Genomic DNA, 27,740 nt, shown 5'->3' on the forward strand with positions numbered 1-27,740 from the left:
CCAAAACTCGCTGCTGCAAGCTCAGGATTTGCCCACACCCCTCAGCGGTGGCTGGGGCTAAGGCCCCAAGCATTGAGCCCGACCTGGCTCAGGTCTCCCCAGCAGCCGCCACACTGATGGGGGGGTCTGTCCACCCAAGCTCCAAGGTCAAACTCCTACAGCTTTTATCTTTTGTTGTGCTCTTGTCTTGCTTTTGGAATCTCCTGGTCCTAGATGCGTTTGGAAGGTTTTCTCGCTTTCAACTGTTTGGACAAGTTTGAGCAGACTTAGTGTTAGCTCTTGTTCCTTAAAAGTTGGGTGGAATTCATCAGGGAAGTCATCTGGTCCTGGGCTTCTCTTTGTTGGGAGACTCGACTGTTGGTTCACGTTCCTGATCAGCTCATTCAGATTTTCTGTCTTCACGGTTCAGTTTTGGCATGTCACATGTGTCCAGAAATGTATCCATTACTTCCAGTCCCTGGTTTCTAGGCAGTGTCTTGGCACCTACCTAACTTTTCTCAACCTCAGAGGACTACTTCTCAGTTCATATTATGTTGTCTAGGATGGGGGAGGAATGGAACGAACAGTCCTACAACCACCTACGCAATGCCAGATCATACTTGGGAGACCACAGCATGGAGTAGGGCCAAGGCCCAGTTCGCTATGTTCTGCCTGCTGCTGAGAGCAACTTGTGGTCTCTGACTTCTGTAACCTACTATAAGTGACACTGGCCAGGATTGAAATTCAATACACTGGGGACAGTGGCCTCTGTTTGGGACTGGGACAGGAACCATTTAGCGACGGTTCTAGGTGTTTCAGGACACAGCCCTGTGCTCACTTCAGGGCGCCACTCCCCAGTGGCTGGAGTCGTGCTTGTTGTCGTGTGACCATGGTTGGAGGCGGGATGGTGAAGGCAGACCTGTGGGTGCTTAAGCCGACACTCAGCTGGGTCGCGCCTGAGTCTCACAACCCCAGAACCCTGTGCAGTCTTGCAAATGCAGGCCCATCTGTGCCCCCAGGGTGCAGGTCTCCATCTGATGCTCATGCAGGTCTAGATCTTTGAGCACTGGACGGAAGGTGGCGTCTGCTTGGTGTTGCGTCTTGCTACAGCGGCTGGTGCTGGCATTCAGGCCCTTAGCTCACCTTCTCACTCTCCCAGGGGTTGAGGTCTTACTCCTTCTTGTCTGCCCCAGGTTAGGAGAAGAGATGTTGCAGTTGGGTGCCTGATCACGTAGGCTGGCACTAAGATGGACTCCACCAAAGTGCCACTGTCATCAGGCCCCGTACAGACTCAGGGTGTTTGCTAGGCCTGCAGGATGCCAACAGTGAGTCCAGCTGACACGGGTTTTAGGTCAGTGAACTGGCAGATGGAAGATACTCTCTGCCTTTCAAATAGATAAAATGAATAAAACAAAAAATGTAAAAGTAAAGTTCATGCTCCCAAAAGCCAGGGCTAATGCAGGCCAAAATTAGGAGCCCACGAAGCCATCGAGGCAGGAATCCAAGCATTTGGGCCATCTGCAGTCTCCCAGGTGCGTGAACAGGAAGCCAAGTTGGAAGTCGAGCAGCTGGGACTTGAACTGGAGCTCTGATGTGGAGTGCCAGCACCACAGCTCAGCCCTCTGCGCTGCAGTGCTGCCCTTTGTACTGACAGGGCTGGATTCAACTCACCATTTGGATAGTTATCTTTATTTAGGCTTGTTTTTAAAAGACGTTAAAGGCAGTACTTGTGATTTCCAGCAAAATGAAATGACAGTAAGAACAAAGCAAGAGCCACCTTCTGGCTGCTGGGTCAGCAGTTCACTAAATGACTATAGGAAGAAAATCGGGAACACTTTACCATCGACTTAAGCCACAGGTTAGTGAGCCCATTTCCCAGGCTGCTCAGCAGACTTAAGACTCCTATTTGTTGGAAGATGTGGGTCCCATGGCCTGCCCAGACAAGGGCGGGAGTGTGTGGAGTCCCAGTGGTTGTACGCTGGTCACTGCCAGGTGGGTGCAGCCCCTTCAGAAGCACCTGACCACCTGACATCTCAACAAAGGGGAGGTGACAAGGAATTGGCTCTTTGTGGGACAGACGCCAGCTGCCCCCTACTGTCGAGGAGCACAGGGACAGAGAGAGAGGTGCTTAGAATATTCTGGGGCACTGAGGCCAGGTGCCATGGAAGCCAAGGGAGAGAAATGAGTATGATTTGTGGCACCACACTCTGCTGCTCTCAGGGGATCTTAATTTACATTTAAAAAAATTATTCCATCCTCTTTGCATGACTGACTGAAGATTCATTTTACATTTCGTCCCTACTTTTCAGAGTTTGTAAGAGCATCAAATAAGACACTGACCCCAAGGCAATGAGGTATAAAAATGTAAAATACTACCTGTAGCTGTTTCTGGAAAAAATTTCCCTTTAAAAATCAAGAAATTAAATGAATTTATCTCACTGCAATCTGTTGGATCTGATTGGCAAAATGGATACTGAACAACCAAAGCTCTAAAAAAATTGTGCAGCTTTGTGGTGCCGCCCAGCTTTGTGGCGTAGTGGATGAAGCTGCTCCCTGTGTTCCACATGGGTGCTAGTTCACGTCCTGGCTGCTCCACTTCTGATCCAACTCCCTGCTCATGACTTGGGAAGAACTGTGGACGAAGGTCCAGGCGTGTGGCCTCCTGCAACCAAGTGGGTGACCAGAGGAAGCTCCTGGCCTCTGACTTTGGCCTTGGCTCAGCTGCTGTGGCCATATTGGGAGCAAAAATCTTTCTTTGTATATTGCTTCTTTTCTGTAACTCTGGCTTTCACATAAATGAATCTAAATAAATAATGCAGAAAAATACTGTATTAACTCAAAGTCCTACTTCCAGTTTCATAAACCCATACTCATTGAAGAGAAAAAAAAATAAGCAGCCCAGATGCCTACTGGAGAACTACAGAGCAACAATCAATCAAACTCAAGAACTATTAAACCACTCCGAGACTTCTTACAAAACAATTGCCTTTACCCCCAGGATGTTATACTTAACAAGAATGACACTTGTGTTGGTACTACAGCTAACGGGCATGGATGCAAACCTCCTCCTTATGCTTACATAGCTGATCAGGGTCTCTTCCTTAAACTCTTTGAGGATGTTTCCCCTGAGGCTATTCCATGCTCCCAGCACTCTGGCTGTCCAGCAGACACAGGCAGGCGAGGGATTGCAAAGAGGGTTCCCTTAAAGGAAGCTAGCTGGAGTGGCTAGACTACTACAGCAACAATGCTAAGTAAGGTACAGGAACTAGCTCCTACTCCCACAGCAGTGAAGAGGGAAGTGTTGTCAGCTGTGGAGTAGGGGTGCTTAGCTGAGAGGACAGAGCTTGGTGGGGCTGTGGGTGGAGTGCCCGGCAGCCAGGACGAGGATGAGCCCTGTCCCTGACTCCTATGGGGCTCCCTGTCCCTGACTCCTATTGGGCTCCTATGGGAGGCTAGAAGCTGACGGCACATGGTCCCCTGTCACCGCATGCAGGCTGATGGCAGGGAAGAAAACGCAAGCCTGGCCCTCCTCCCTTCCTCCAAGACGACAGCCCCAGCATCCCAGAACACAACACAGGACAGCCTTGCCGGTGAGAAAACAGATCCTGGCACGGCTGGTCATCGACTGAGGAAGACAAAGATATGCGCAAGCACTCTGATGCGGGTAGCTCAGTGGCTGGAAAGGACTCCCATCACCACTGCCTGCATCCAGAACATCGCACTCGCCCAGCCGAAACCATGCCCTGTAACAACTCTCCATGTCTCCCTGAATCTGACCACACACCTCATCTGAGAGCAGGGAGTGTTCTCTCCTGGCCCCCACGCTGCAGCACAAGTAGGAGCTCTGTCTCCTGCAGGTGGAGCACCACTGCTGCCTGCGCCTTCCAGCTGTGGTCTACCCGTGAGTGACGGCAGCCTGTTTCCCCGTTGGGCCTCTCGTGAGTAGCGATGAGTGTGAGTGTGCAGTGCCCCGCTGGCTGTGCTCAGCCCACCCCAGGGAGTCAGGCTGCTGGAGCGTGTGGCCATTCTGGATACCCCTGTCAGAAACTACCAAGTGGGTTTTCCGTAGCAGAGAACAGTCTCTCCTTCCTAAAATGCTCAACATATTAACAAGTGTAGTTTAGGAAGAATACACTGTGATGGTCACAATCTTTAGCTGCATAAACAATCTGGGTAACCCAATGGTCATTCATAAATACAAAATTTTATTTGCACTTCATTAGTGTAGAAAGACCACAATGCTTCTCATACCACAACACTCAAGACACGCCAAGTTATTCAAATACAGAATTACTTATTTACCTTGACTAAACAAAACAGTGCAGTTTAATAAAAGATATACCAAAGATAAAAGTTCACAAATTCATTATCAGACCAAAAAAAAAAACCGAAAAATCCCGAACAGAGTCTGGGCTTAACAGGGACGAGCCTCACCGTAAGGGGCAGAATCCATCATCACAAAGAAACAGGATGCTTAGGCAAACACACGTGTTCTCTGTTCGAGTAAAATGCATCTCTTTAAAACTCCTTGAAACAGGATTTGTTCAGGACAGCAGCTTTGTTTTAAATTTCTTTTTTTCCTGTAATTTCAAAAGCACTTCTTCCTTGTTTGAGTCGTCGTAGTTCTTAGAAGCACAGGGGACGTCCATCAGGAAACCGTGGGTGGCCGGTGGCTTTCGAGTCAAGGCAGAGGCCGCCCTGCCACGTGCAGCCCTCCGCTGCCGTGCCCGTCACTAGGCAACAACCTGCCATGGTGGCTACGGCTGGAGCCTGGCTTGGCGCAGGAACACTCCAACACTTGAAAGATGCTACAGCTGGGGGAAATGTTGCGTAAATAAAGAAAAAGCTCTTGAGATAGCTTTTTCTTCCCCAACGAGTCTTTAGTTTCTACAAGTTTTCTTGAAAACAGTAAGCAAAGCACCATGTCCTTTCTTCTTACCACAATATCTTCTGTCCTTATAGTATAATTAACAAGGACAAGTATTTAAGAAATATAGCTTTCGTTTCTCCCATTCTTCATATTAGAAGTACTACGCTTCCCAGTGTGTGTACACTAGACACTGGGGTAATGAATGAAATATAATCATTTGGAGGGAAAACGTAATGTGTAACCAAAACTTACCCAGTATTGCATATTTACAAGTTAGTGTATAGCTCTGACTTGGATTACAAAGTGCGAAAGGAAATTGTCAAATGATTGTAGTGCGGGATAGAACACGTTCTCCCTCTCCAGGAGCTGCGCCCACGTGGTTTCCAAAGCAGCGGATCAGCAGCACCGCACGTGCGGTCTGGGGGGAGGCAGTTCGGGCGGGATCTCGGGCTCCGGTTGTAACGAGAGGATGCTATTGGACAGCTCATTCCTCAGGATGTCCAGAGGCATCTAAAGGACACAGGGAAAAGACAAATGCCATTCCAACCTTACAGGACACTGGCACATGCGCTGTAAGGAGCAACATTCCACAAAAAGTAAGGCTCTCTGCTCACCAAAGGTGAGGCAGACGTTAAAGGTTTCAGGTGGCAACAGAGCCAAACCAGGGTTGCGCAGAGCACTGCGTGGGCCAAGGAGCACACCGCTCACCCTTTCACGCGTGGCGGCAGTGTGGCCAGCTCAGCCTCCCACGCAGCGACTGGACTGAATTCAAGGCCCTGATAGTCCAGTTTCAGTGAACACGGGATCTGCTAATAAGCCACATGCTTATGAAAGAGGACCTCTCTTGGCAACTATATATACAACCAATTTGGGGGACACTTCTGAGTCAAGTGTGGGCTGAGCTGACCATACCTGGTAGCAGCTGCAGCTTCGACCTCCTGGGACAGACTGCATCTGCATTCTGCACGTGCAAGCCTGCCCACAGCACACCGTGCCTTCGGCCAGCCCCACAGCACATGTCAGAGGTCGTCCAGAGGTGACGGAAGCACCAAGAGGATGTGCGTGGGCCACCGGCCAGACACCGCACCGTTTCGCAGGAAGGCCGGAGCTGTGCAGACTCTGATATCCTCTAGGAGAGGCGGGAATCAAGCCCTCTCAGAAACCAAGGATGACTGGATGGGCAAACTCAGGTTTTTACTATAAACCTCTGAGTGTAAGCCTCCAGGTACAGGAAGAATCCATTACTGCTCGAGGAAACTGTACAGTGCGGCCTGGGCAAAGGTGAGGGGCAGAGTACCAGGGGACAGCGGGGACCTCTCCTTGGCTCAGCTGCATACTCTGCTGCCTCCCCACCATCTCCATGGAACAATTCTGGCAGGTCAATCAAGAAGCAAAGCAAGCTTCCAATGAACACTATTACCACTTGTTTACTTGTCACCCCACCAGGCTGCACTTCCAGGTTCAGTGGGTCTGTTGAGGATCAACCCTAGAGACACCCAAAGGCCCTGGGTGGGCAGCACCTGGCGCTCCCGAGCCACACTCCCTCAGGCTAACCACTGTATCCGGTCTGTGAGCTAAAGCAGAACTACTGCAGTTTCATTTCTGAATGAAACAGCCTCAGTAAGAACCCACAAAGGAAACAATCGGTTTCCGATCAAAGACTCTTCTTACCTTTTTCAGAATGTCATCCACAAGTTTCAGAAAGATCTCGTCCACATTGAAGTTGTCCTTGGCGCTCGCTTCACAGAACCGCATCCCGGTGATCTGCTGTGCGAACTGAGAGAACACAGCGATGTGTGTTCCCTGCGTGCGGCTCAGCACGGGCCGGCCTGTGCGCAGAGGCCTGGCTGCTGCTCAGAGAGCCGTCGGTGTTAAGGGAAGGGCTGGCACAGTGGACTGGCAGCCGCACTGACCCTCAACCATGAGGCTCACAGGGGCAGCAGCAGATTCTCACTTTATAAGACAATAGCAAGATACAACCCAGCAAAAACCTGAGGGCATGCCAGGACCATGAAGTAAATTACAACTGACATTTACGATGCGATCATCACTGCTTCTCTATAACTGAGTCCTTAGCAAAATCCAAGGAAGGCTAAAACACATCTGAGTTAAGAGAAAATCATAAAATCAGTATGATGGCTTGAAACGCCAGGTTGGATAGCAACTTGCTCCATGCTAATGCAGTTCCAAAAAGAATGTAAAAGAGCAAACCATTTTGAAAAAGCCAACAAATGAGAAAAATGTGGCTGTGATGGAATGAGCAGTTACTGTGCTGGCAGACAGGGCGTAATTCACTCAGGGCACAAAGCCCACCAGGCTGTTACCAAGCGTGGGCACCTCCCACACCCCACGCGTCTCACCTTCTCACCCTGCTGCCTGCTGATCTCCCGGTCTGCTTCACAGTCCAGCTTGTTTCCCACCAGGAGAAGCTCAGCATCTTCCGAAGCATACTGTGAATTTTAGCAGAAGCTGCGTTTCAAAGACGGGCGCTACGTGTACTAACAGAGGAAAGGCAAGCCCGCCTTCTCCTTGTCCTTCTCCTCTGCCGCCCCCAGACCCCACCCGGTAACAGGGCTGGGTGAGACAGTGCCCCTGGGACCACAGAGTAACTGGGCAAGCAGCATGAGGAACCACCCACCAAGTCCCAAGACTCTACCCTCAGAAATTCATTCAAAGCAGTCAAATGGCTATCAACAGAAGCCAATCTCAAAGTCCTAACAAAATGGACCAAGAATCAGGGAAAAGAATCTTGTCATTTCAAAAAACGAAGCAGGCACAGGAACTCTAAAAAGGTTAAAATCTTTGGTCAGCTCATTTAATTTTGTGTATCTCTAAAAGGTTACTTGAAAGATGGTGCGACCTTGGCCGAGTCCCCAAGCCCGGGGAGAGCTGGTTTTGTCATTAGGATCTGTGGGAACAGTGGCAGCACCCAGCTGCCAGGGCAAGTGAAGGACCAGAACAAGGGAGCACCAGACATAAACTCAAGTCCATGGACCTCAGCATTTGGGCTACTTTAGTTTGTGTAAGTTTAAAAAAAAATTCTTAAGACATTCCTACTGATGGTCCCTTTCTCATTTCCTCCAGGGTTTCTGTGGCTTCTATAGGAAGGGCAGTCAGCACCCAGGGAAAGCCACTACTGGCCCCGAGATCCAGTGCCAAGAACAGAGTAGGCTGAGAGCAGGGCTCACACAGTGCCTGGGTGCCCCTTCTGCAGAAACCAGGATGCCCTTCTCCAACTGCACGGGGGCAGCCAGACAGAGCAGAGTAGCAGGCGTGGGCTCTGACGTCAGAATGTCCCAGGTACCCAGGTAATGCCCCGGTCTTACTCCCTGGGTCAACCTTCCCCTGATGGTCGCACTCAGCCTTAAAGGAGGCACAGTCTGGAGTGCACGCCTCCTTCCTCACCTTGTCAATCATCTTCATCCATTTCGGCAGGTCATCAAACGTCTCCTTCTTCGTGATGTCATACACGAGGATGATGCCCTTGGCACTTCTGTAGTAAGCTGAGGTAATGCTGTTGAATCTCTCCTGGCCTGCTGTGTCCCTAGGAAAGAGCAGCAAATATCAGCTCCCAAGGAATCCCAAAGCCAGCCCCTCCACGCCCCGCGAGCTTCAGGGGAGGAAATGCCCAGACACAATGTTAACTGCTCAAATGGATAAACACACACGGACTACGAACCAAAAATGATAAATTACCCCCCCCCACGTGAAAGACAGGAGATCAGCAGCGGGAATGTTAATACATCGAAACACAGGGTCAGGCTTCTCAAAACTAAAGCAAAGGACACAAGTTTTTAAAAGGCAGTCTTCTACAAAGCAACCCTTAGCACTGTAGGTGATCTAAGACACAACCTACAACACCCGAGGGTCAGGACACGCTGTACCCAGGAGAGTAGGTATGCCCTGCCTGGAAAGGTGTGGAGATCCCCAAAATGTAGTAAAACCAGGAAAGCCCTTCCAACCCACAGAGCCCACTCCTTGCTCCCAGGCCCGAGCTGAAGCTAATGATGGAGCTGGGCTCCCTGGCACCGTCTTCTCAGAGGAGGAGGGTAGCAGGGCACCATCACAGTCCTCGCGTGCCCGCTGGAGGGCAGCAACACTGGTTGGCCAGAGACCATCAGCAGGGTCGTGCCCGGGAAAGGGCCGGCTGGAGAGCTGGCACTGTGAAGGCAGGTCATCAGGGAGCCAGGACTCACGGCCATTAGCTCAGAGCTGCTATCAGAAACATCCTGCATTCAAACAAAAACACCACTAAGTCCCTATTTCTTTCAGTCCAGAATCTTGGAAACCAGGAAAAATTTTCCCAGCAGAAAAAGACAGTCACGGGATTTGATCAAATGTTTTCCATGTTTAAACAAATATACTCTGCAATCTGAATACTGTTAAGGAACACTTGCCATTTCTTTAAAAAGCCAGACACCACACATTTCTCTACTCTGCAGTATCTAGCTAGCACAACGTACTGGAACCTCAAATTTAAATAGCAATCACACGTAACTGCTTCCTGGAGCATTTTGGAAACTACATGCTTTACTGAATCTTTACTGCAAGTAATTTTAATCCGGCTTTTAAATGAATCCACATTCATCTGTATATATATATATATATATATATATTGAATTTAATATCCAGAAATTTGGTCTCAAAAATAAAGAAAAAACAGATAAAAATAGTTTCAATAAAGACTCTACAATCAAAGCACAGGGGTTAAAAAAAAAAGGTACTTCTGATGTGGTTTAAGGGAAGGTTATGTGAGTGGAGGAATTTTCAGCAGGTGAACGGTCATTGTCCATTTAATGAGCCATGAGAAAACAGGGCTAAAACTGGAGGCAAATAAATGAACAAATAAGTTTAGTTGATGAAAGTTCCAGAGAGGGAAGTGCACTCGCTGCTGCCCATTGAAGACTCCTTTCAATGCTGTCTTTCGTGTCTGCCCTGGATGCTTCCAGCAGAGGAGCACACTTCTCCAGCGACAGCTTCACAGTACCCTAACATCTGGGCTTTTTACTCCAGAGCTCTGCTTCATTTCACTTCTCGACCTCTGAAACTGATTCCGTTCAACACGTGTTTACTAAGTGTTTCCCAGGAATCCAAGGCGAGTCCCCACCGTGCAGGACGGCAGGGGACACGTCGCGCGGGTCAGCCTTTCACCTAGCGACACGCAGTGGCCCTCTCCTCTGCCGAGCTTCCTGTCAGTGACAGGCTCACGTCTAGAGATCTCCAGTGACTAACAAACTAAATCACCATTTACTGCAGCCGGCAAGAGGCCTTGTCCTGATTTGGGTGCAAACGGAAAAATTCCTTCAATTCTGCCTCTCCTGGTCATCAACACAATGTGAAGATTTTTATCCACTGCATTTAACCTATTTAATAATGTTGCAATTACTAAATTATTCAAATACTTAATTGTTGTGGGGGCAATAATCAGTATCCGTGTGTGAAATGCTTCCAACTTCCAAGCATGGAAGCAAAGAGCTTGATGTCAACCTGGGTAAACAAAATTCTACAACAGTGAGGTGGTGGAGGATGGGCAGTGCGAAGGTGACCTTGAACTTACTGTTTGCCTACAAGCAGGGGACACACTTCATGTCTCAAGTCCACTGCAACACAACGGCTCCAAGTTCACAGTAACTTCCAGCATAGCACTTGGATATGTACAGATGAATGACAGCTCAGCCAATAAATTTTATTTTAGCTATACTTGAAGATCCTGCATACTTTCATGTAGAAATGCTCTACGTAGACAAGAAAAAAAGGCTAATCTTTCTGTCCACAGATGATCAAGAAAATACGGCAGGGTCATGAAGGGTGCCTTAAGAGTGGGACAGATACTGACTTGTGGTGTAGCACCTGAAACTGCTCCCTGAAATGCTGGCATCCCACATGGGCACTGGCTGTGCCGCTTCTGATCCGGCTTCCTGCTATCATGCCTGGGAAAACAGCAGGAGATGGCCAAGGAGGACCTGAACCCATACTTGAGACACGGAGGACGCGCTTAGCTTCTGTTTGGTCCAGCGCTGGCCACTGTGGCTATTTGGGGGAGTGAACCAGCAGATGGAAGATCTGTTTCTCCTCTCTGCGCCTTTCGAATGTGACAAAGATATCTGTAGCTTTGATACTTAAGACCTTCAGGAATCTATCGTGAATACTACTATCTTCGATTGGCTGTATCCAGAAGCAAAGAAAACATGAATTTCTTCTAATGAGAGTTCTCTCTGGCAGCCAACCAGCAATGCCGCTGCCTACTGAGAACCCTCAAAGAGCCATTTTTCATCACTCTGCTCCTTTGCTGCCTGCCCCTGGTCATTCAGCAGGTTCTAACAGCCACAGCACCAGGACACCTCTTATCTCCAAAATCAACCAGTATAAAATACTTCTGTCCTGCCTGCTGGATAACAATAATGCAACAATGAAGAAAAGAGGCTTTATTTTCTCACTTTTTTTTTTTTTAAAGATTTACTTATTTTTGTTGGAAAGGCAGATCCACAGAGAAAAGAGACAAGGAGAAAGATCCTACACCTGCTGGTTCACTCCCCAAATGGCCTCAATGGCTGGAGTTGAGCCAATCAGAAGCCAGAAGCCATGAGCAGGATGTTCCTCTGAGTCTCCCACATGGGTGCGTGGCCCCAAAGCCCTTTAGGCTGTCCTCTACCGCCTTTCCGGATGATAAACCGGGAGCCAGATGGTTAGTGGAGTAGCTGGGACACAAATGGGATCCTGGTGCTTGAAAGGGAAAGACCAACCAATTGTGCTATTACACTGGGCCCTATTTTCTCACCTTTTAAATAAACATTTGAGAAGGTAGAAATCTTACTGAGCATGCTACGGTTAACGAGGCAGCTATTGTTGATACGGAATTCACTGCTGAAAATCCCTCCAGGAAGATAGCCATTGGGTTGGCTAAGGGAGTCACTGGAATCCCCTTCTTGAAGCCTTTTCCAGTCTGTAAGCAAGGAGCTGGACTGGAAGTGGATAAGCCAGGTTTCCGCCCAGTGTCCATGTGGGATGCTGGCGCTGTAGGTAGAAGCTTGGCCACAGCACTGGCCCTTAATTTCCACTTTTTAAAACCAACCCACCCCAGTTTTACACACATTTTTGATGAACACATACTCAATGTATTTATCTCCAGATACAGGTGTATTCTGAGATGTAATTCACATTTCTGTGTTTGGAGCCAGGCAGCAGGTGGTCGAGAGCACACTCTGTTCTCACCTGGGGCACTCCCCTGTGCTTTACTAGCTTCCAGTTTTGAGAGAAACTTGTGGTATTTGGGTCTTTCCATGCTTTGTGTGTGTGTGGGGGGGGAGTGGACTCACTACTGTCAGAAACACTTCAGTGTTAACTTTCAGGCGGGCCTAGTCCCTGCGGCACACAGGCCTGTCATCAGTGGCACTACCCCATGAGGTGGTCCCATCAGAACGCCCCTTACCTCCGGTGCTGGGGGTGGAGACAGACACCTTCCCACCCTCACCTGCAAAGGCTTACAACAGAAACAGTGGCTGGGTGGCAGTGACGGGCACAGCACCACAGAAGGCTCTGTCTGCTGTCCCCGGGCCGTGAGCTGCAGGAACAGTAAGTTTTCTTCTGGTATTTGGACTGCTCAGGTTTCACCCCAAGCCAAGAAGACCCCAACCCCAAATCAAAACGCTCTCTGGGTGGGCTCCCAAATGAAGACATTACCTCAGACGGTTCTGCAGGGCTGCAGCAGTGCCCCGCGGGCGCGGTGAAGGATGGAGACATGGCACTAACACTCAAGCGTTAGGTGACCGGTGACGTCACAGATGAAGCAGCGATTAACGCAGATGAAAGCACACACACACATGGTGGACAGACAGAGCTGGGGGCGACCTGCCAAGAGGAGTTAGTGAGCTGAGTGTGCCGTGGCCGCGTCACGGGGAGCGAGGGCACACAGAAGAGCCCGCCAGTGCCACTCCTCCAACTACCACCTCACCTCGCCTCTGCCGCTTGCCTACGCTGGCCGCGAGCATCGCCAAGCGCACACTGGTGCTGTCTGTCTCACTGGGGCCTCTCCTGAGAGAGGGGCCTCTGGCTTCGTCCGGCAGGCCTGAGTGGGTGCTCTGCCACAGCCGGGAGGTGCCAGCCTGCCCCTCGCCATGCACACAGGGCTGCCTGGCGGCTGCTCTGCCTGCCAGGCCTGCAAATCTGGCTCACACAAAGTAACCTGAAGACCAGTACGTGAACAATCATCAGTGCTGACAGCTGCGACAGCATTCAGATGATCCGCGTGCAGAGGCACAAAGGTTCCAGACCGGCTACGGCTGAAAAAACTCCCCGCTGCGAATGGAGTGTGCGATGACCAGGCTTCCAGTCTCCCTTACGGAAGCGCTGTCCGCAGGCACAGGAGCAGAGAGCAGGAGGCGTGTGCCAGCTCACACAGTTAATTTCATTAGACAAGCGTGGGGACTGTTAGACACACAAGCACGCCAGTGGGGCGTGGACTCTGCCACTTACCAGATCTGTAATCTAATCTTCTTTCCTCTTAGCTCTACAGTTTTGATCTTAAAGTCCACACCTATGAATAAAGCAAACAAGTGTGAGGCAGAAACGGTGAAAATGGGCCTTGTCCTGGGAAACAGCCCCGGCCCATGCTTCCGCTCAAGCCGGGCGGACGCCCACGAGCACCTGCAGCTCTCGAGGCACTCCACGCACCTGGACAGGTCACCATGTGCTGCTGGATCCCCAGCCACCTATCCAGCATTCCTGCCACTCACAAGGTCACGTACTGTCGCCACAGTTCAGTTAGAAATCCATTTTTAAAAATCACATTTACTAATCACAATGACAAATAAATGGCTTTCAAAAGATATTACATTGGAGACAGTGCTTATTGCAGGATATAGGAAACTTAGCTTGATTTCAAACCACCTTAGCCTGAACTTGGAAGTTATTTTATCAAAATTTTCTATGCTCACAAAACACTTTAGTGAAGATAAAAATGACTTAGTATATAATCAACAGTGGGGGGGAGAGCAATTATTTTTTAAAAATTAACTCATACAAATCAACATGGGCAATTTTCACTTTTACATGTTTTAGCATTGCCAAGCAAACCATCACCCATCAGCTCTCCTCCTCCATGCAGCCTGTGACGCTCCAGACAGATCTCGAAACCAAATTTTAATTTGTATGTGTTACCTTTGATAGAAAGCTTAAATATTTCAAGGTGATTTTTAAATACAATTCTCACAACTAAGCAAAATGAAAGACACACTGGCGGAGTGTTCTGACTGCAGCCATGGGCCCACCGCGTGAGGACCCAGGTCAGGCTGGCAGGCAGGCTGCACTACGGGCAAGTGTGTAGCAGCCACGCCGAGCCACAGGGAACCTGTCTGTGCCATGGCTCTCCACTGGGGCACACCAAGGCGGCACCAGCCTGGAGAAGAGAAAGACATGTGACTGCTTTTTATTATTAGTAACGCAGTGTGGAGAGCAAGGCCATGGTCACTGCCCGCGGCGGGGGTCAGGGAGGTGGGGGGCAGCCTCCTGCCATAAGGAAACCGCACAGACTGACAGTGTCACAGGAAAGAAGCCAGAGAAGGTGCCGCTACTTCTGAATTCCTGTCCCTCCCAGCAACCAGAGGCAGGGCTGAGCTAGGGTCAGCTCTCTCAATTTCACTTTCATTTCTGGAAGGGATTTGCTTCTCAAAGTCAAATGACACAGCCATGAAAGGGGAAGCCTGTGGCGCATGACTAAGACCCTGGAGCTTCTCAAGGGCCCACCCCCGAGGAAATGGCCGAGCAGAGCAGCCGTGTAAGAGGCACAAGCAGCTATGACTTGACCAGGCACAGCTTAAGGACCACACACTGCCCTCTTGGAATGGCCACCCGAGGGTTTCTTCCCAACACCGTTACTGCCCTCGGGGTGCATTTATATAAACAATTGTCTGTATGTATGAAAGAAGGCCTTAGTGGTGGAGGTATGGATGGTGTTGTTTTATTAAGTTATGATGTTGGGGGGTGTAAGGGAGTTTTAGGGTGATCTGGGGAGGATTTTGAAATTTGTTGATGAGGGGGTACATGGTGGAATGGGGGATTGTGGGAGGGGGGGGGGGGGGGGTGATGTATAGGATGGAAGGAGTTTTAGGGGTGGAGGGTATGATGTGGGAGAGGGGGATATGTAGGTATTAGAGGGGAATTAGGATGTGGGGAAAAAATATTTATGTAGTGGGGATGAAGATTTGAGTTGGGTGTTTTATTTTTGTGTGAGTATATGGTTGATATGTAGTGTTGGGTAATTGTATATTTGGGTTTTTTTGATATATTATGTATTTGATGTAATATTTGTATAATAATAAGAAGAATTTAATATTATGTGAAATAAATGTAGTATAACATTTGTATAATCAAAAATTGGCTAAATCTAAAATCCAACAAAGACAACAGAACAGTCCCTAAGTGACATCCTGGGCTTTAACTAACAGCCACCAAGTAGCCCATGATGACTGGGAGCTTAACCCACTTTATGGTCTTAGAACCTTGGATTTGCATCGATATATATAATGAACACTTCCAAAATCTTCTCATACCACAAATAAAAACAATTGCTAATAGTGTCTGTTATTAGTGTCAACACCACGGAGATAATGGTAATACTTCCCAAAAGCAATCAAGCCACTGAGAGCCTCAGGTGTGGGAGGATTAAACAGCATTTCACGGCCTATGACCCGGTATGGGGCACCCACGGTCCTGCTGACCACCAGCCACCATCAGAGAAGCCAGCAGCCATCCTCACCAGGCTCAGTCACCACACTGTCCCAAACCAACACACCACAGCTCACCCTTCTCCGAGGACACCTGCCCCTGCCCTCTGCCTTTCTCTGTGCTCCGAGCTCTAGGACTCAACTCCTCTGACCCTCGTCACTCTGTCTCTTCTTGGCTGCACTCCCTCAGGGACTCTGTGCCTCCGAGAAAGTGTGCATCTCCAACTCCTGGAAAGCTGCAACATGGCTGCCACTCAATAGCCACTCAGAAGAATCGATGACTGAAAGCTGCCCGCTTGTAAGGAGAACTCCTATTTTTGGAGGAAATGTGGTCAAAACAGGACTGACCCATTGAAAAAAGACAAACACCTTTGAGCAGACAGGCCAAGCACATGTGTAATGGGAGCAGTGAATGCAGAAAGACACACACACACGGGGGTGGGGGGTAACTTTTTGTGGCATAGTAGAAAATGCTATCACCTGCAGCACTGGCATTCCATATGGGCACTAGTTTATGTTGAGGCTGCTGCACTTCTGATCCAGCTCCCTGCTTACGGCCTCAGAAAAACAGTCGAAGACAGCTCAAATGCTTAGGGCACTGCCTCCCGCGTGGGAGGTCTTTAAGAAGGTCCTGGTTTCTGCTTACCTGTTGTGGCCACCTGGGTAACAAAGCAGCAAAGATCTGTCAAGTAAATTTTTTTTAAAAAAGGAAAAAAAAGACAGGTATGAAACGGAGCGCTGCCTTTGTCCTGCAATTCCTTAAGGAATACGAGGTGTGTGTGTGTGTGTGTGTGTCCTATTTAATTTGGAAGGTGGAGTTTCACTGAGACATGCAGAGATAGAGAGCTTGCATCCACTAGTTCACTCCCTAAACAGCGACAATGCTCAGGGGCAGGCACTCCCTCCTGGTCTGGTGAGCAGGAAGCTGTATGGAAGCAGAGCAGAGACTCAAACCAAGGCTCCCATGGGATGCTGGTGATGTGCCTGTGCCCTCTCCCTACACCGCCCTGATGGTTACTACAACAGCACATGATTCTGCAGTCATTCATTCAGGAGTTGACTGGAGTCAGTGTTCCGGCGCCTGCAATGCTGGCACCCCACACGGACACTGGTGAGTCCCCGCTGCTCCACATCTGATCCAGCTTCCTGCTAACGCGCCTGGGGAAACAGTGGAAGATGGCCCTGCACCCACAGGACACTGGGGGAGAATCCTGGCCGTGGACTGGTCCAGCTCCAGCCAAAGCAACTATCTGAGAAGTGAACCAGCAGATGGAAGACTGCCCTCTCTCTAAACTGTGCCTTACATAATACACAAACAAACTTAAAGGGGGAGGGTGGGAAGCTAATCTCTCTTCAAGGAATGCTATGGCCTGGGTGGCACCCAAGGGTTCCCGGTGAAATTTAACCCCACTGTGAGGCATTAAGAAGGTGGAAATTCCATTCAACTGTGTTGTTAAGAAGTGGGGCTTCTGGGAGGTGAGCAGGACTAGACAGGTCATCAGGTGGGGCCTCCGGAACTGGCTGTCCAGGAAGCAGCACAGAGAGCAGAGGACACACGGACACACACACACTCGCCATGTGACGCCCACACCACCTCAGCACTCCGCCAGCAAGAAGGCTGTCCCCAAAACAGGCCCTTGGCCTTCCACCAGAACTGCGGCCAAGACACACTTCTCTTTGTTAAGTATCCAGTCTCAAATATTTAGCGCAGCTTATCTTTCCTTATCCAGGCTAGTTTTTGTTACTTTAAAAATCCCAGAGTGTCCTAGGGCACAGAGGTTTACCGGAGCCCCAGTTTTGGGTGGCCCCCTCCACTTGGAGCTGGTGGAGGGAAGAGGACAAGATGAGCCAGGAAGCAGAGGAGGACAGTGAGAGAACTGCCTACAGAGGGGACAAAGGAAGACCTCCCAGTAGGCCCCCACCCCAGGAGCCATGATTAGAGTGGGTCGCCCAACCCACACGAAGGTACTAGCCAATGACCTAAGACTTTGGGGTTGTCTGTAAGAACCTGCGGGAACAACGTACTTTAACAAGTATTTCATGGAGCTTTTCTGAAGGCACACAGGTTACAGGGCCACATCCCTCACATGCATGAGCTAAGCCTCCTGAGTCACTGTAACTTGCTTTTTTTGTGGTTTAAAGACTTAGTATTATTTGAAAGGCACAGGGAAGGAGAGACAGAGAAGAGAGGAAGAAAGAGATTGAAATCTTCCAACCACTGGGTCACTCCCAAATGGCCACAGCAGCAGAAGCTGGGCCAGTCGGAAGCCCGCATCCAGGAGCTTCATCCCGGCCTCGCACAGAGTGCAGGGGTCTGAGTGCTGGGGCCATCCTCCAGTGCTTTCCCAGGCCATTAGCAGGGATGGATCAGAAGTGGAGCAGTCAGGACTCAAACTGGCACCCATATGGGATGGCAGTGCCACAGGTGGAAGATTAGCTTGCTATACCACAGTGCCAGCCCTCATGACTGACTCTTGATCTTAATTTCTTCTAGCAATCATCAGAGAACATAATGTGTAAAAATGCTATCTTATACCCAAAGCACTGGGCCCTGCAGCAGCCCAGCAACATGGGCCCTGTTGCATCAGAGCGCAGAGAAGCTACAGTGACACCTGTACTAGCCGAGTAGCAACACCCAGAGCCAAGTTTCTACCACGGCCTACAACGCAATCTGCTGCAATGTAGTCAGCTGGGTGAGGGAGATGAATGCAGCCCACAATGAAGCCACTGGAGACAAGTCAATCCACATACCTTGCCGCCCTTTTTTAAGAATTTATTTTATTGCAAAGTCAGATATACAGAGAGAAGGAGAGACAGAGAGGAAGATCTTCCATCCACTGATTCACTCCCCAAGTGACTGCAACAACTGGTGCTATGCCGATCCAAAGCCAGGAGCCAGGAATTTCCTCCAGGTCTCCCACACAGGTGCAGGGTCCCAAGGCTTTGGGCCGTCCTCGACTGCTTTCCCAGGCCACAGCAGGGAGCTGTATGGGAAGCGGTGTTGCTGGGATTAGAACTAGCACCCATATGGGACTTCAGCGTGTTCAAGGCTAAGACTTCAGCTGCTAGGCCATGGCCTTCTTTCTGCCTTTCCTTGCCTTCTTTCTGGCATTCTTTCAGAACTTCAGAGCCCCCAACCCCACTTTGCCCCTGGGAAGCAAAACATTTCTCAACCATCACTGTTTCTCAAAGACCTCAACAGGAGTATTTGCTTTGGGTCAAAGGCACAAGGCAAGCCCACGGCCAGGGCTCAGGGCCGTGAGCGGGGTGGAGTGTATGTCTGCCTCTCTAGGTCTGGAGCTGTGTTCATGGTGGTGGCAGAGGTGTGTGTGTGTCTGCTTGTCCCCTCTCCCTCTTCACTTCAGGGCTCATCTGCACCTTGGCCCAAGGTCTGGAGCTGTGTCTGGCCTTCAGGCTTCACTCACCTCGCATTCCAACATGTTTTGTGATGAGTACAGTTTGCAGGGAGGCAGTCCTCTCAAGGTTATAGCTCACACAGACTCCTGTTAAGGGAGAGGGCTTCAAGCGCCTTCAGTCAAGGTCACATAGACAGTTGTACAAGTAAAGTTACAAGAGTCATCCAAGTGGGAAGAGTGGGTTGGTTCTCAGCCTAAACTACATCACCCTCTGGATGCTAAGGCATAAGGAACTCTGCTGGCACACCCATCTTTCAGCTCCTGGCTGTGCTACTCTGTGGATCTGAAACCAAGCACTATGACCGTAAGTTATTTTGATCACCTTGGAAGTAGGTACTATACACAGAGTAAAAGTTACCAAGTGCCATTAGAAAATGCTTCTCAGGTTTCAGGTTTCACCCTAAGTTTAATAAGATCGTCCTGCAGCTCCCGTCCAAACAGACACAAGGGCAGCACAAGAGGCAGCCTCGAACGTGACTGGAGCACACAACAGGGCCTGGACTGTAGCCGTCGGGGGAGTGCAGGTGGGCTGCTCCAAGCATCCACTGGGGCACTTCCAGGGCCCCAGAGAACAACCAAATCATTCCATTCTCACAAGGGGCCGGCATCACCCGGGAGGGGATTTCAGAGACAGGTGGCGTTTATTCTCTTCAGAGCTCGTCTGGCATTTGCTGTGTTTCAGGTACTATTCGACAGGCTTGATCCACGTGAACTCACGCTTGCTCTTACTGACTTCATGGGGTATACTGCTGCAGTCAGAGAGGTTGGGGGTGCAGGTCACTGGGCAGGCTAGTCCTCAGGGTGCCCACATGTGGACCTGGACAAGAGAGTGGCTGGATAAGGGGTGGGGACACACCCCCATGGGGGAGAGAACGCTGTGCTGCTGGCAAACATCACAGCACTAACAGCAAGCACGCGGGCTGGCCCGGATTCCCTCCACTCTGGGCCATAGAGAACACTTATCTGCCATTTCAAGATCTTGGTCACAAGAGGAAGAAACTATTTAAAGGGAGAGAAGGAGTCAAGGATGTTAGGGTGTGGAGCGAAGAATCCAGCTATTCAAAGAGCGAAGCACTAACATTTTCTTCTAAGTAAAAAATAATAACTTTACTATTGTAAACACTGGGACTGCCAAGTAGACAGTATATTTTAGCCAGGCCATGTAAGGAGATTAAATATTAAATATTAAATATCTATCTATCTATATATATTTTGAAAGACAGAGTAGAAGTGAAAGAGAGAAATCTTCCATCTACTGGTTCACTCCTCAAAAGGCCACAATGGCTGGAGCTGGGCCAGGAGCCCCAAACTCCATCGTGGTCCCCCACATGGGTGGGCTATCTTCTGCTGCTTTCCCAGGTGCTTCAGCAGGGAGCTGGATTGAAGGCGAGGTACCCGGAACCCCAATCAGTGCACTGATAGGGGACGGCGGGCATTCCAGGCAGCAACTGAACCCCTCTGTGGTAACAGCAGCCTCAAATGTACATTTCGATATGCATATTCAATCATGTATTTCTGAGTGTATCTTCAAAGGAGAATTTCTGTGAGGTGTTTCAGGATTTTAGTGTCTACAGCACAAACTGGAATGAGAATTGCAAATGGACTTTCCTGAGTCAGGCACTAGAGGTATTTTACCCTTATTTATTCTTGCACTGACGGCACGTGATGGACAGAAACAAGCACAGACCATGCCGTCCATCTGCGGGGTTACAACCCAAATGCCTTCACTCACCAGATGCGGCGGGGCCAGGAGCAGGGAACAATGCAGGCGGCAGGGAGCCAGCACTAGCGCACACCTGCTACTGGTGAGCATTAGCAGGAAGCTAGCGTCAGGAAGGGACTGCAGGTACTCCGAGCAGCTGCTGTCCACAGGGGTGTGATTCTTTAGCCAGCCCAGAGTGCTGGGGCACTGCCATGCTGCAGGCATGAGAAGACAGGATGAAGCGAAAAGTAACAAAGACCCCCCTCTGGAGAGGCCTGCTGCTCCTCCAAGGAGGGGAGGCTGGACCTGGCCTGCAGAGCTGTCTCTGGCAGTCACTTCTGTCATGGGCTTGCAGCTTGCTTTGTAAGCTAAGATGGTATTACTATGTAAGCAACAGAAATCCAAGACAGATGGGGGAAAGGGTTTCTGTGATAATTAAACAAAAAGAGGGAGAAAAGAACAAAACAAAACCATATTAAGAAAGAAGGAAGAAAAGGAGGGAGAGAAGGAGGGAGGAAAAAAGAGAGAAAATCATACTCATTCACTAGTACTATTTTTGGTCTATAGTTTGGGTTTTCCAAATGTCAAAGATGTGCAATCAAAAGAAAAACACCCAGCCCTTTCCTTTGCTAGGGCACAAGGGCATTTTCCCTCCTGCCTACCATTTCATCATGGCCACCTGCATGACTCACTTCCCCTCCGCAAAGGACAAGCTGGGCATGCAGGCTTCAGCCCTGAGCCTTACACAAAGGCTAGCAGAGTGGCATCTTACACAGACACACGAGCCTCTCAAACACACTTGCTGAGTGACTGCTGCACAAGGCCACGCTTTCTTGACAAATTCAATCCACTGCTTCACTGGCACCACGGATCTGCCACCCGAGGATCTAGAATAATGTGGACCTCTCCATTCACAAAGGAACTGTCTTCTGCAGCCAGTTCCAAGATCTATTAACAGATCGCCTCTGGCAGACACCACGACTGCAGAGTAAGTGGCAATGTCTAGGACTTCGGATCTCTATCACACAGAATGAAGTCTCTCTTCTTCAGGCAAGAAACAGACACTGCATGTAGTTAAGCCAGTCTTGAAATAGATTTCTATTCAATGTAAATAACGGACCCCAACTAAATCTGCATGCTTTCTCTCCATGACCTTATTCCACCATGTGGGACACTTTCCCACAAACCCGAGCAGTTTAATTTTCACCAAAGGAACCTCATCACCCAGTGCCCAGCACTCCTTTGGCAAGTCCCCAATGTTGGCTCCTCACTGTCATCTCCCCAAGCCATCACGTTAGGTCACTCAGCAGGGCTGCTGTGCGGGGCTCTCCAGGCGGAGCGGATGGCCCTGGAGGGCTTCCCAGCTCGGCCTTTGGCAGTGGGGATGCTGGAGGACTTTCCCCAGCTCTTTTAAGCCACACACTTGGGCAGATCAGTCACGGCCTGTAAGAACATTAACAGAAAAGGGAAAAATGCAATGTGCAGCGTAATGGTCCACTCTAATGCACATCTCTCTACTCCGACTGTCCCAGAGAGACAGCAAGCAGCCAACTCTGCTGGCTGTCCCTGCTACAGCTTCTAGGAAGACAGGCCTGCCTCCATTTCACCTAGTGCCTCACCTGGCACTGGATGAAGAACCCACAGAGGGTGGGGGCTCCCAAGCCTCCCAGGCCTCCACCTTGGTCCTGGTGAGAGTCTCCCACATCCCAGTGTCCCTAGCTGCTGCATGCTGAGCACACCCTCGGTGCAGCCCAAAGGACCAGAGCAGGGCTTGGACAAGGGCACAACACTGCCCTGCAGGACCAAGCATGCTCAGGGGCTAGGCTGGGGGGAAAAATGAAGTAGCAAGACTCTCAGAACAAAATCTTAAGAATGTCTTGGTTCTGTTATCTTGTCTTTCCTATGGCCTTCTCTGCTTTTTTCTGTTTTTGAAATATGAATGTGCTATATCCCATGTGTTTTGAAGTTTTTTATTTCAGTTTTATTTATTCCAAATAATTTCTTTTTTCTTGTCGAATTCATCAGTGGCTCATGGATTACACGGGAGCATCATTTTTCCAGGAGACTTTTGTGTTTCCTTTTTGTCACTCATATTGGTTATTCAGTGGTGCGGTTTTTCATGGTGCTGTAATTTGTTGTTGATGTGGCTGTTCTAACTCATACCAGTTGTTGACCTTGTTTCATGGCTTCTCACTTATGGTAATGTATAGTGATGGAGTACTGGGGTCTATCATATACAGATGTGGAGGTATAATGGAACATGCATATCTGCTTCCAGACGAAAGATGGATTCCCAATGAGACTGTTGGACATGTGTAGACAATAGGATGGACTGTCTGACACTGTACTAACAATGCTGGGGTACACTTAAATAAGAGACTGATAGAATTGATTCCTTATGAAGGACTACACCACTGTAACAAAATGGGGAAACTGTCAGGGGGTGGGAGTTTGGGGGGAATCCCAGCCTATATGAAATTGTACTACATAATTTAAAATAAAGATATATTTAAAAAAATGTTTGAACTCTTTTTTAAAAAATGTTTGTTTATTTTCAACGACTTGAAAGGCAGAATGACAAGTGTGACTGTGCTCTCCCATTTGCTGGGTCTCTCCCTAAATGGCCCCAACAGCCTAAAATTCCACCCGCATCTCCCACATCACTGGCAGAGAGCCAGGCACCTTGGTCCAGCATTTGCCTCTCAGCAGGAAACTGGACAGGAAGTCAGCACTCCCAGAAGCCATGTGGGTATCCTCAACATGGCTCAACCCTCATCACAACACCCACATCGACAGTGGAGTCAAAGCGGCAACAAAACTATTCTTGCCTGGCAAAATAAAATAACAATCCTATGTTGGCCTCCAGCTTTCTGGGAGAAATTTTACTGTTCATGAAAATCAGAATTCTAGTCTAGATTGCCGTACTTCAGTCTTTCCTATATTTCAACACATGAGCTAAAAATTCAGAATAATTTATAGAAATATATAAAATGTGCTATTTAAAAGATTATATAGCTTGAATGTGTCTTTGGGACCAGAAGTGTTTGTGATCTTGATTTTTTTGGAATTTAGAATCATATTACACGTGTACACACACACACACACACACACACACACACACACACACACACACACACATCTTGCAGATGGGACACAATCCTAAACAATTCGTCTAATTCATGCACACTTTACACAGAGAGTAAGAGGGTAATTTTTACCCAATATTTTCAGGGCACAGTGTGTTGACTGCTACCTGTCACACCAATTCAGGTGTGGAATTTCCCATTCCAGAGCTCAAAATTTCAGATTCTGGGCATTGTGGGTTAGGGATACTCAACGTCCACAGGTAACAGATGCCATTTCATGGTGTTTGATCTTAACATCCCAACGCAAGGGGCATGTGACGCCAGGAGCCTGAAGAAGGTTCATCTCACTGACACACCTTACATCAGCATCTTACAGCAGTGCTGCTCCAAGGACCAAATCAGAAAACCAAGAGAGGCTTCCCACAAGTGGCTTTCCCATGTGTGGCCCACGCGTTCTTGACAAAGCAATCAATTTAAACACTGAAGCAAGCCAGACACACACACACACACACGATGATTTGGCCTGCAGACTCACTGCACTGCAGGGCCAAGTCTTCCCCTCTAAGGCTATCCTCACCTGTGAAATGGCAAGGCTTTTTAGTGCAATAAACAAAGTGAGTGCTCACCGAATAGGACTGCCTGCTAATAGCACGTCATCGCCCACATGCCCAGACAACTAAGTTACTTCCACAATGACAGAGAAGTAGCTGCAGAGCCTGAGGCAAGAACTGGGCTCCTCATTCTTTCTGCATGATTACATATATATTTTTTCTTCTTAGAAGTAAGGCTGAGGAAGGGTGAGTGAAACCACTACCACACAGGCAAAATTAATAGTGAGTTTTCAATAACTGCAGAGCAACGAAAAACAAAGGCCAACAAAAATCTAATTTGATGAAGTTGTCTTTGAAATACATTTCTAAAAAGTCTCATTTCCCTGCTTCCACTAAATCCTGTGGCATTAAACTGGAGGGAGATAAAACTGTACCACATAATACAATGTAAACAACAATTAAAAAAAAAAAAACTGGAGGGAGAAAGTTATGGCATAAAGGTGTGCCCACACACTGACTGAAGCAGGTAATCACACATGCTTACTTCTTGGGCAGCACTGAGAGAATGGCTGCACCTGGCTTATTAGACACAGTTCCACATGTCCACTGCCAGCTACCTTTCTCCATTTCTCAAACTGTCAGAGAACTTGTCAAAATTAAGACAGCTGCAGCACACTAATTCAACTCCATGAATGCAAGATTGATTTGGAAATCACACTCCTCTGACGATTCTCATTAAATAGGTCAACTATGAAAACATCTTCTTCATATACTTGTGAATTTTGTGCCTCTTGCAAACCAAACTTTTGATTAGTTTTAAAAATAAGCATTGTGTTTGTTTATATGTTTACATGGTAGTTCACCCTCTCAAAATCGTAGGAAATTCCACTTTGATCTTTTATAGGAAAAGTCCAGTGAGTATGATTCACCTTAAAAAGGGGCTTTAGGGAGACACTGCCAGCCAGCGACCCACCTGGTCAGGGCAGGCCTGGGGAGCGGGTTCTCTCCCTGAGTCTGGTGAGTGCCAGCCATCCCTCCACCAGTGGTGCTGTTATGGGGGAGAACCGTGCTCTCTGTGGGGGCTCACTGAGCCTTGCACTCCCAAGGAGCCCGCGAGCTACCTGCTCAGACCACTGTCATTCACTGGGGTGAGCCTTCTAACACCTTCACAATGCTCCGAGCTGAGACACCTGCCTCTGACCTGCCCTCACTCTGACCACAGACAATCGCTGCTACTGCCCTTACCACCTGCCACCACCCCCCTTGCCCTGAGCTCAGCCCCACTTTCGGACAGGGCCCACCCTAATCCTGGTGGGCAGCCTAGCGTCTGACCCAGAACGGGTGCTCAACAAGTAAGCCAGTAATGGCCAGAAGCAACTCTCTGGGGCTTTCAGGTGAGTCTTCAGGTTCTGAGCCTCCCACAGTTGGAAACGTTCACCCAGCCAAGCATCATAAGGCTGTACATACAGAAAACACAGGCGAACAAGACAAACACACAGCCTTATTCAAGGCGAGGAAAGAAGCTGCTCTAAGTCCACCTGCCTAGTCTCCCTGTGGCCTCTTCATTCCCCAACAGCCTGTACACTGCCCAATTCCATTCAACTGTTTTCATAGTCATCTGTGGCTGCAGGTGCCCGTGGGGCCCAAAGGACTCAGCACCCCACAGCATTCGGTCCCAGGCTGCCTAAGGGACCTACTGCAGACACGGGGTGCCACTCCACTGTGGACCGGCCTAGAAGAACCTTCCTCTTCTCACCTTTTGCCACCTGCACATCTCCAACCTCACCCGCAGTCTGCCAGGCCTCCTGTTAGCAACTGCACTGATGTCTCGGTCACATGACACACTCGTATTAGTTCTAAGCTTACATCTCTAAATGTGGTGCTATGAAGGGCTGATAATTCAGAATCTTCTTTTTAACACCACTTGATTTATGTCAGGTACTAAACCCGTGTCCCCACCACAGGATGGTTTAGTAATTCCCACACCGGGGTATCAGCCAACATGGAATATCTGCAACAGGTGTAATCATGCCACTCAATTTCATTATCTCGTTTCCAAGGCCACTACTTTCAACAGAGCCCCGAGAGCACAAATATTTTCAGAAATAATCTATCTCAGGGAAAAAAAAAAGTGTACTAAGGAAACAAAGTTCTTAGATACGAAATACAAAGATAAAAGACTAGCAAGTTTAACCTTCCAGACAGACTGCGTGAAATGCAGGACTTGTTACTTGAAAGCAGGGATCTGAGGACACTGCGCCTGCGTGCGAGGACCTGGAGTCCACGAGAATTCTGTATCCCCAAGGGAAAGCCCTGGCTGTCCACCTGGGCAAGTTAGCCACCCTGTCCACAGGTCCCCTCATTCGGCAACCCACACCCACCTGACAGATCCCCTCGTTCTGTAAGTCTGCCTTTAGCAAACAGAAAAACCTGCCACGCAGTTTGTGTGTCAGACCGAGGTCTGTCCCCTTACCTCCCGGCCTTCCTCTCCTCCAGTCGGGCCGGGGCAGCGGGTTATCTGAGGTCACGGGTTAAAAACAAAAACAGCTCAAGCCCTTTCTGCTCCGAGTTTGTATCTGAAAAGCCCGGTGGAGGGGAGGGTGGGGGACGCTGCTGGACCTCGCCATCTCAGTGCTGTCAGCAAAAGGGGTCCCTAAGAGGCCCCGGGCCCAGCCGCCTCCTGCTCAAGGACCCGCGACCATGCCTTCCTCCTCGGACGGGCCCGAGCAGGGGTCGGGAGTTCTTCACGTGAAGATAAAGCTAGCGTCTTCCCCCATCCCGCATTCCCGGGGCGCCCGGAGGGGTCGAGAACCCGGCCCCGGCCCGGACGCAGGCCAGGGCGCCCCAAGGACGCCCAGCGAAAAATCCCAGGCGGAGGATACCGCCCGGCTGCCGTGGGGACCCCCTCCCGGACCCCTGGCTTCCACGCGAGGCTCCCCCCAGGACCCCGACCCGGGGGTCGCCCCCCGCACGCGCCCTTACCCACGGTGGACTTGCAGGCCTCGCAGAAGGTGTCGTCGGTGAAGCGCTCCATCAGGCTGGTCTTGCCCACGCCGCGGGAGCCGATGATGATGACCTGAAGCTTGAAGTCGGCCGGCCTGGGGGGCTGCTTCCTCCGGCGGGCCTGGCCGCCCGACAGCGCCGGGGAGCCCACGGCCAAACCGCCGCCACCGCCGCCACCGCCGCCCGCGGCCCGCCTCTGCAGCGCGGCGCCCGGATCCATGCACGCATACGGCTCCCGCTCGGCCCAGCGCCCGCCGCCGCCGCGCGCCCCCTCGGCCTCCGCCCCGAGCTCGACCCCGCGCTGCAGCTGCTCGGCCGGCTGGCTGCCCAGCGCCCGCTCGCCGCCACCGCCGCCGCCGCCGCCGGGAGAGGAGGAAGGGAAGCAGCTACTTCGCAGCAGCGGCAGCAGCAT

The 27,740-nt window shown here is 49.8% G+C and overlaps 1 protein-coding gene across 2 annotated transcripts; it reads right to left on the reverse strand.

The window, feature by feature from the left end:
* Positions 1 to 4,163: 4,163 nt before the first annotated feature.
* Positions 4,164 to 27,740, reverse strand: RAB12 (RAB12, member RAS oncogene family). 2 transcript variants are annotated; one of them, XM_040970561.1, is made up of 7 exons: positions 27,663 to 27,740; positions 27,308 to 27,605; positions 13,322 to 13,382; positions 8,255 to 8,393; positions 7,210 to 7,299; positions 6,521 to 6,625; positions 4,164 to 5,359 (listed from the first exon to the last, which is right to left on the reverse strand). In XM_040970561.1, the coding sequence occupies exons 1-7, from the start codon at positions 27,738 to 27,740 to the stop codon at positions 5,246 to 5,248; spliced, it is 885 nt and encodes a 294-aa protein (XP_040826495.1). In that variant the 3' UTR covers positions 4,164 to 5,245. The 2 variants fall into 2 exon arrangements, with proteins under 2 accessions (XP_040826495.1, XP_040826494.1); XM_040970560.1 differs by having other exon boundaries at positions 27,308 to 27,740.

This window comes from Ochotona curzoniae, unplaced genomic scaffold (genome assembly GCF_017591425.1).
Source record: "Ochotona curzoniae isolate NIBS_2020 unplaced genomic scaffold, NIBS_Ocur_1.0 scaffold_4812, whole genome shotgun sequence".
In the NCBI taxonomy this organism is placed as follows: Eukaryota; Metazoa; Chordata; class Mammalia; order Lagomorpha; family Ochotonidae; genus Ochotona; species Ochotona curzoniae.

Coding starts and splice junctions, on each gene's coding strand:
- RAB12 (XM_040970560.1), bottom strand. CDS start 27,740: ATGCTGCTGCCGCTGCTGCGAAGTAGCTGCTTCCCTTCCTCCTCTCCC. Junction 8,394..13,321: donor AAGATTAGATTACAGATCTG/GTAAGTGGCAGA, acceptor GCTCTTTCCTAG/GGACACAGCAGGCCAGGAGA. Junction 6,626..7,209: donor GCAGGCAGCAGGGTGAGAAG/GTGAGACGCGTG, acceptor GTGTTCTCTCAG/TTCGCACAGCAGATCACCGG.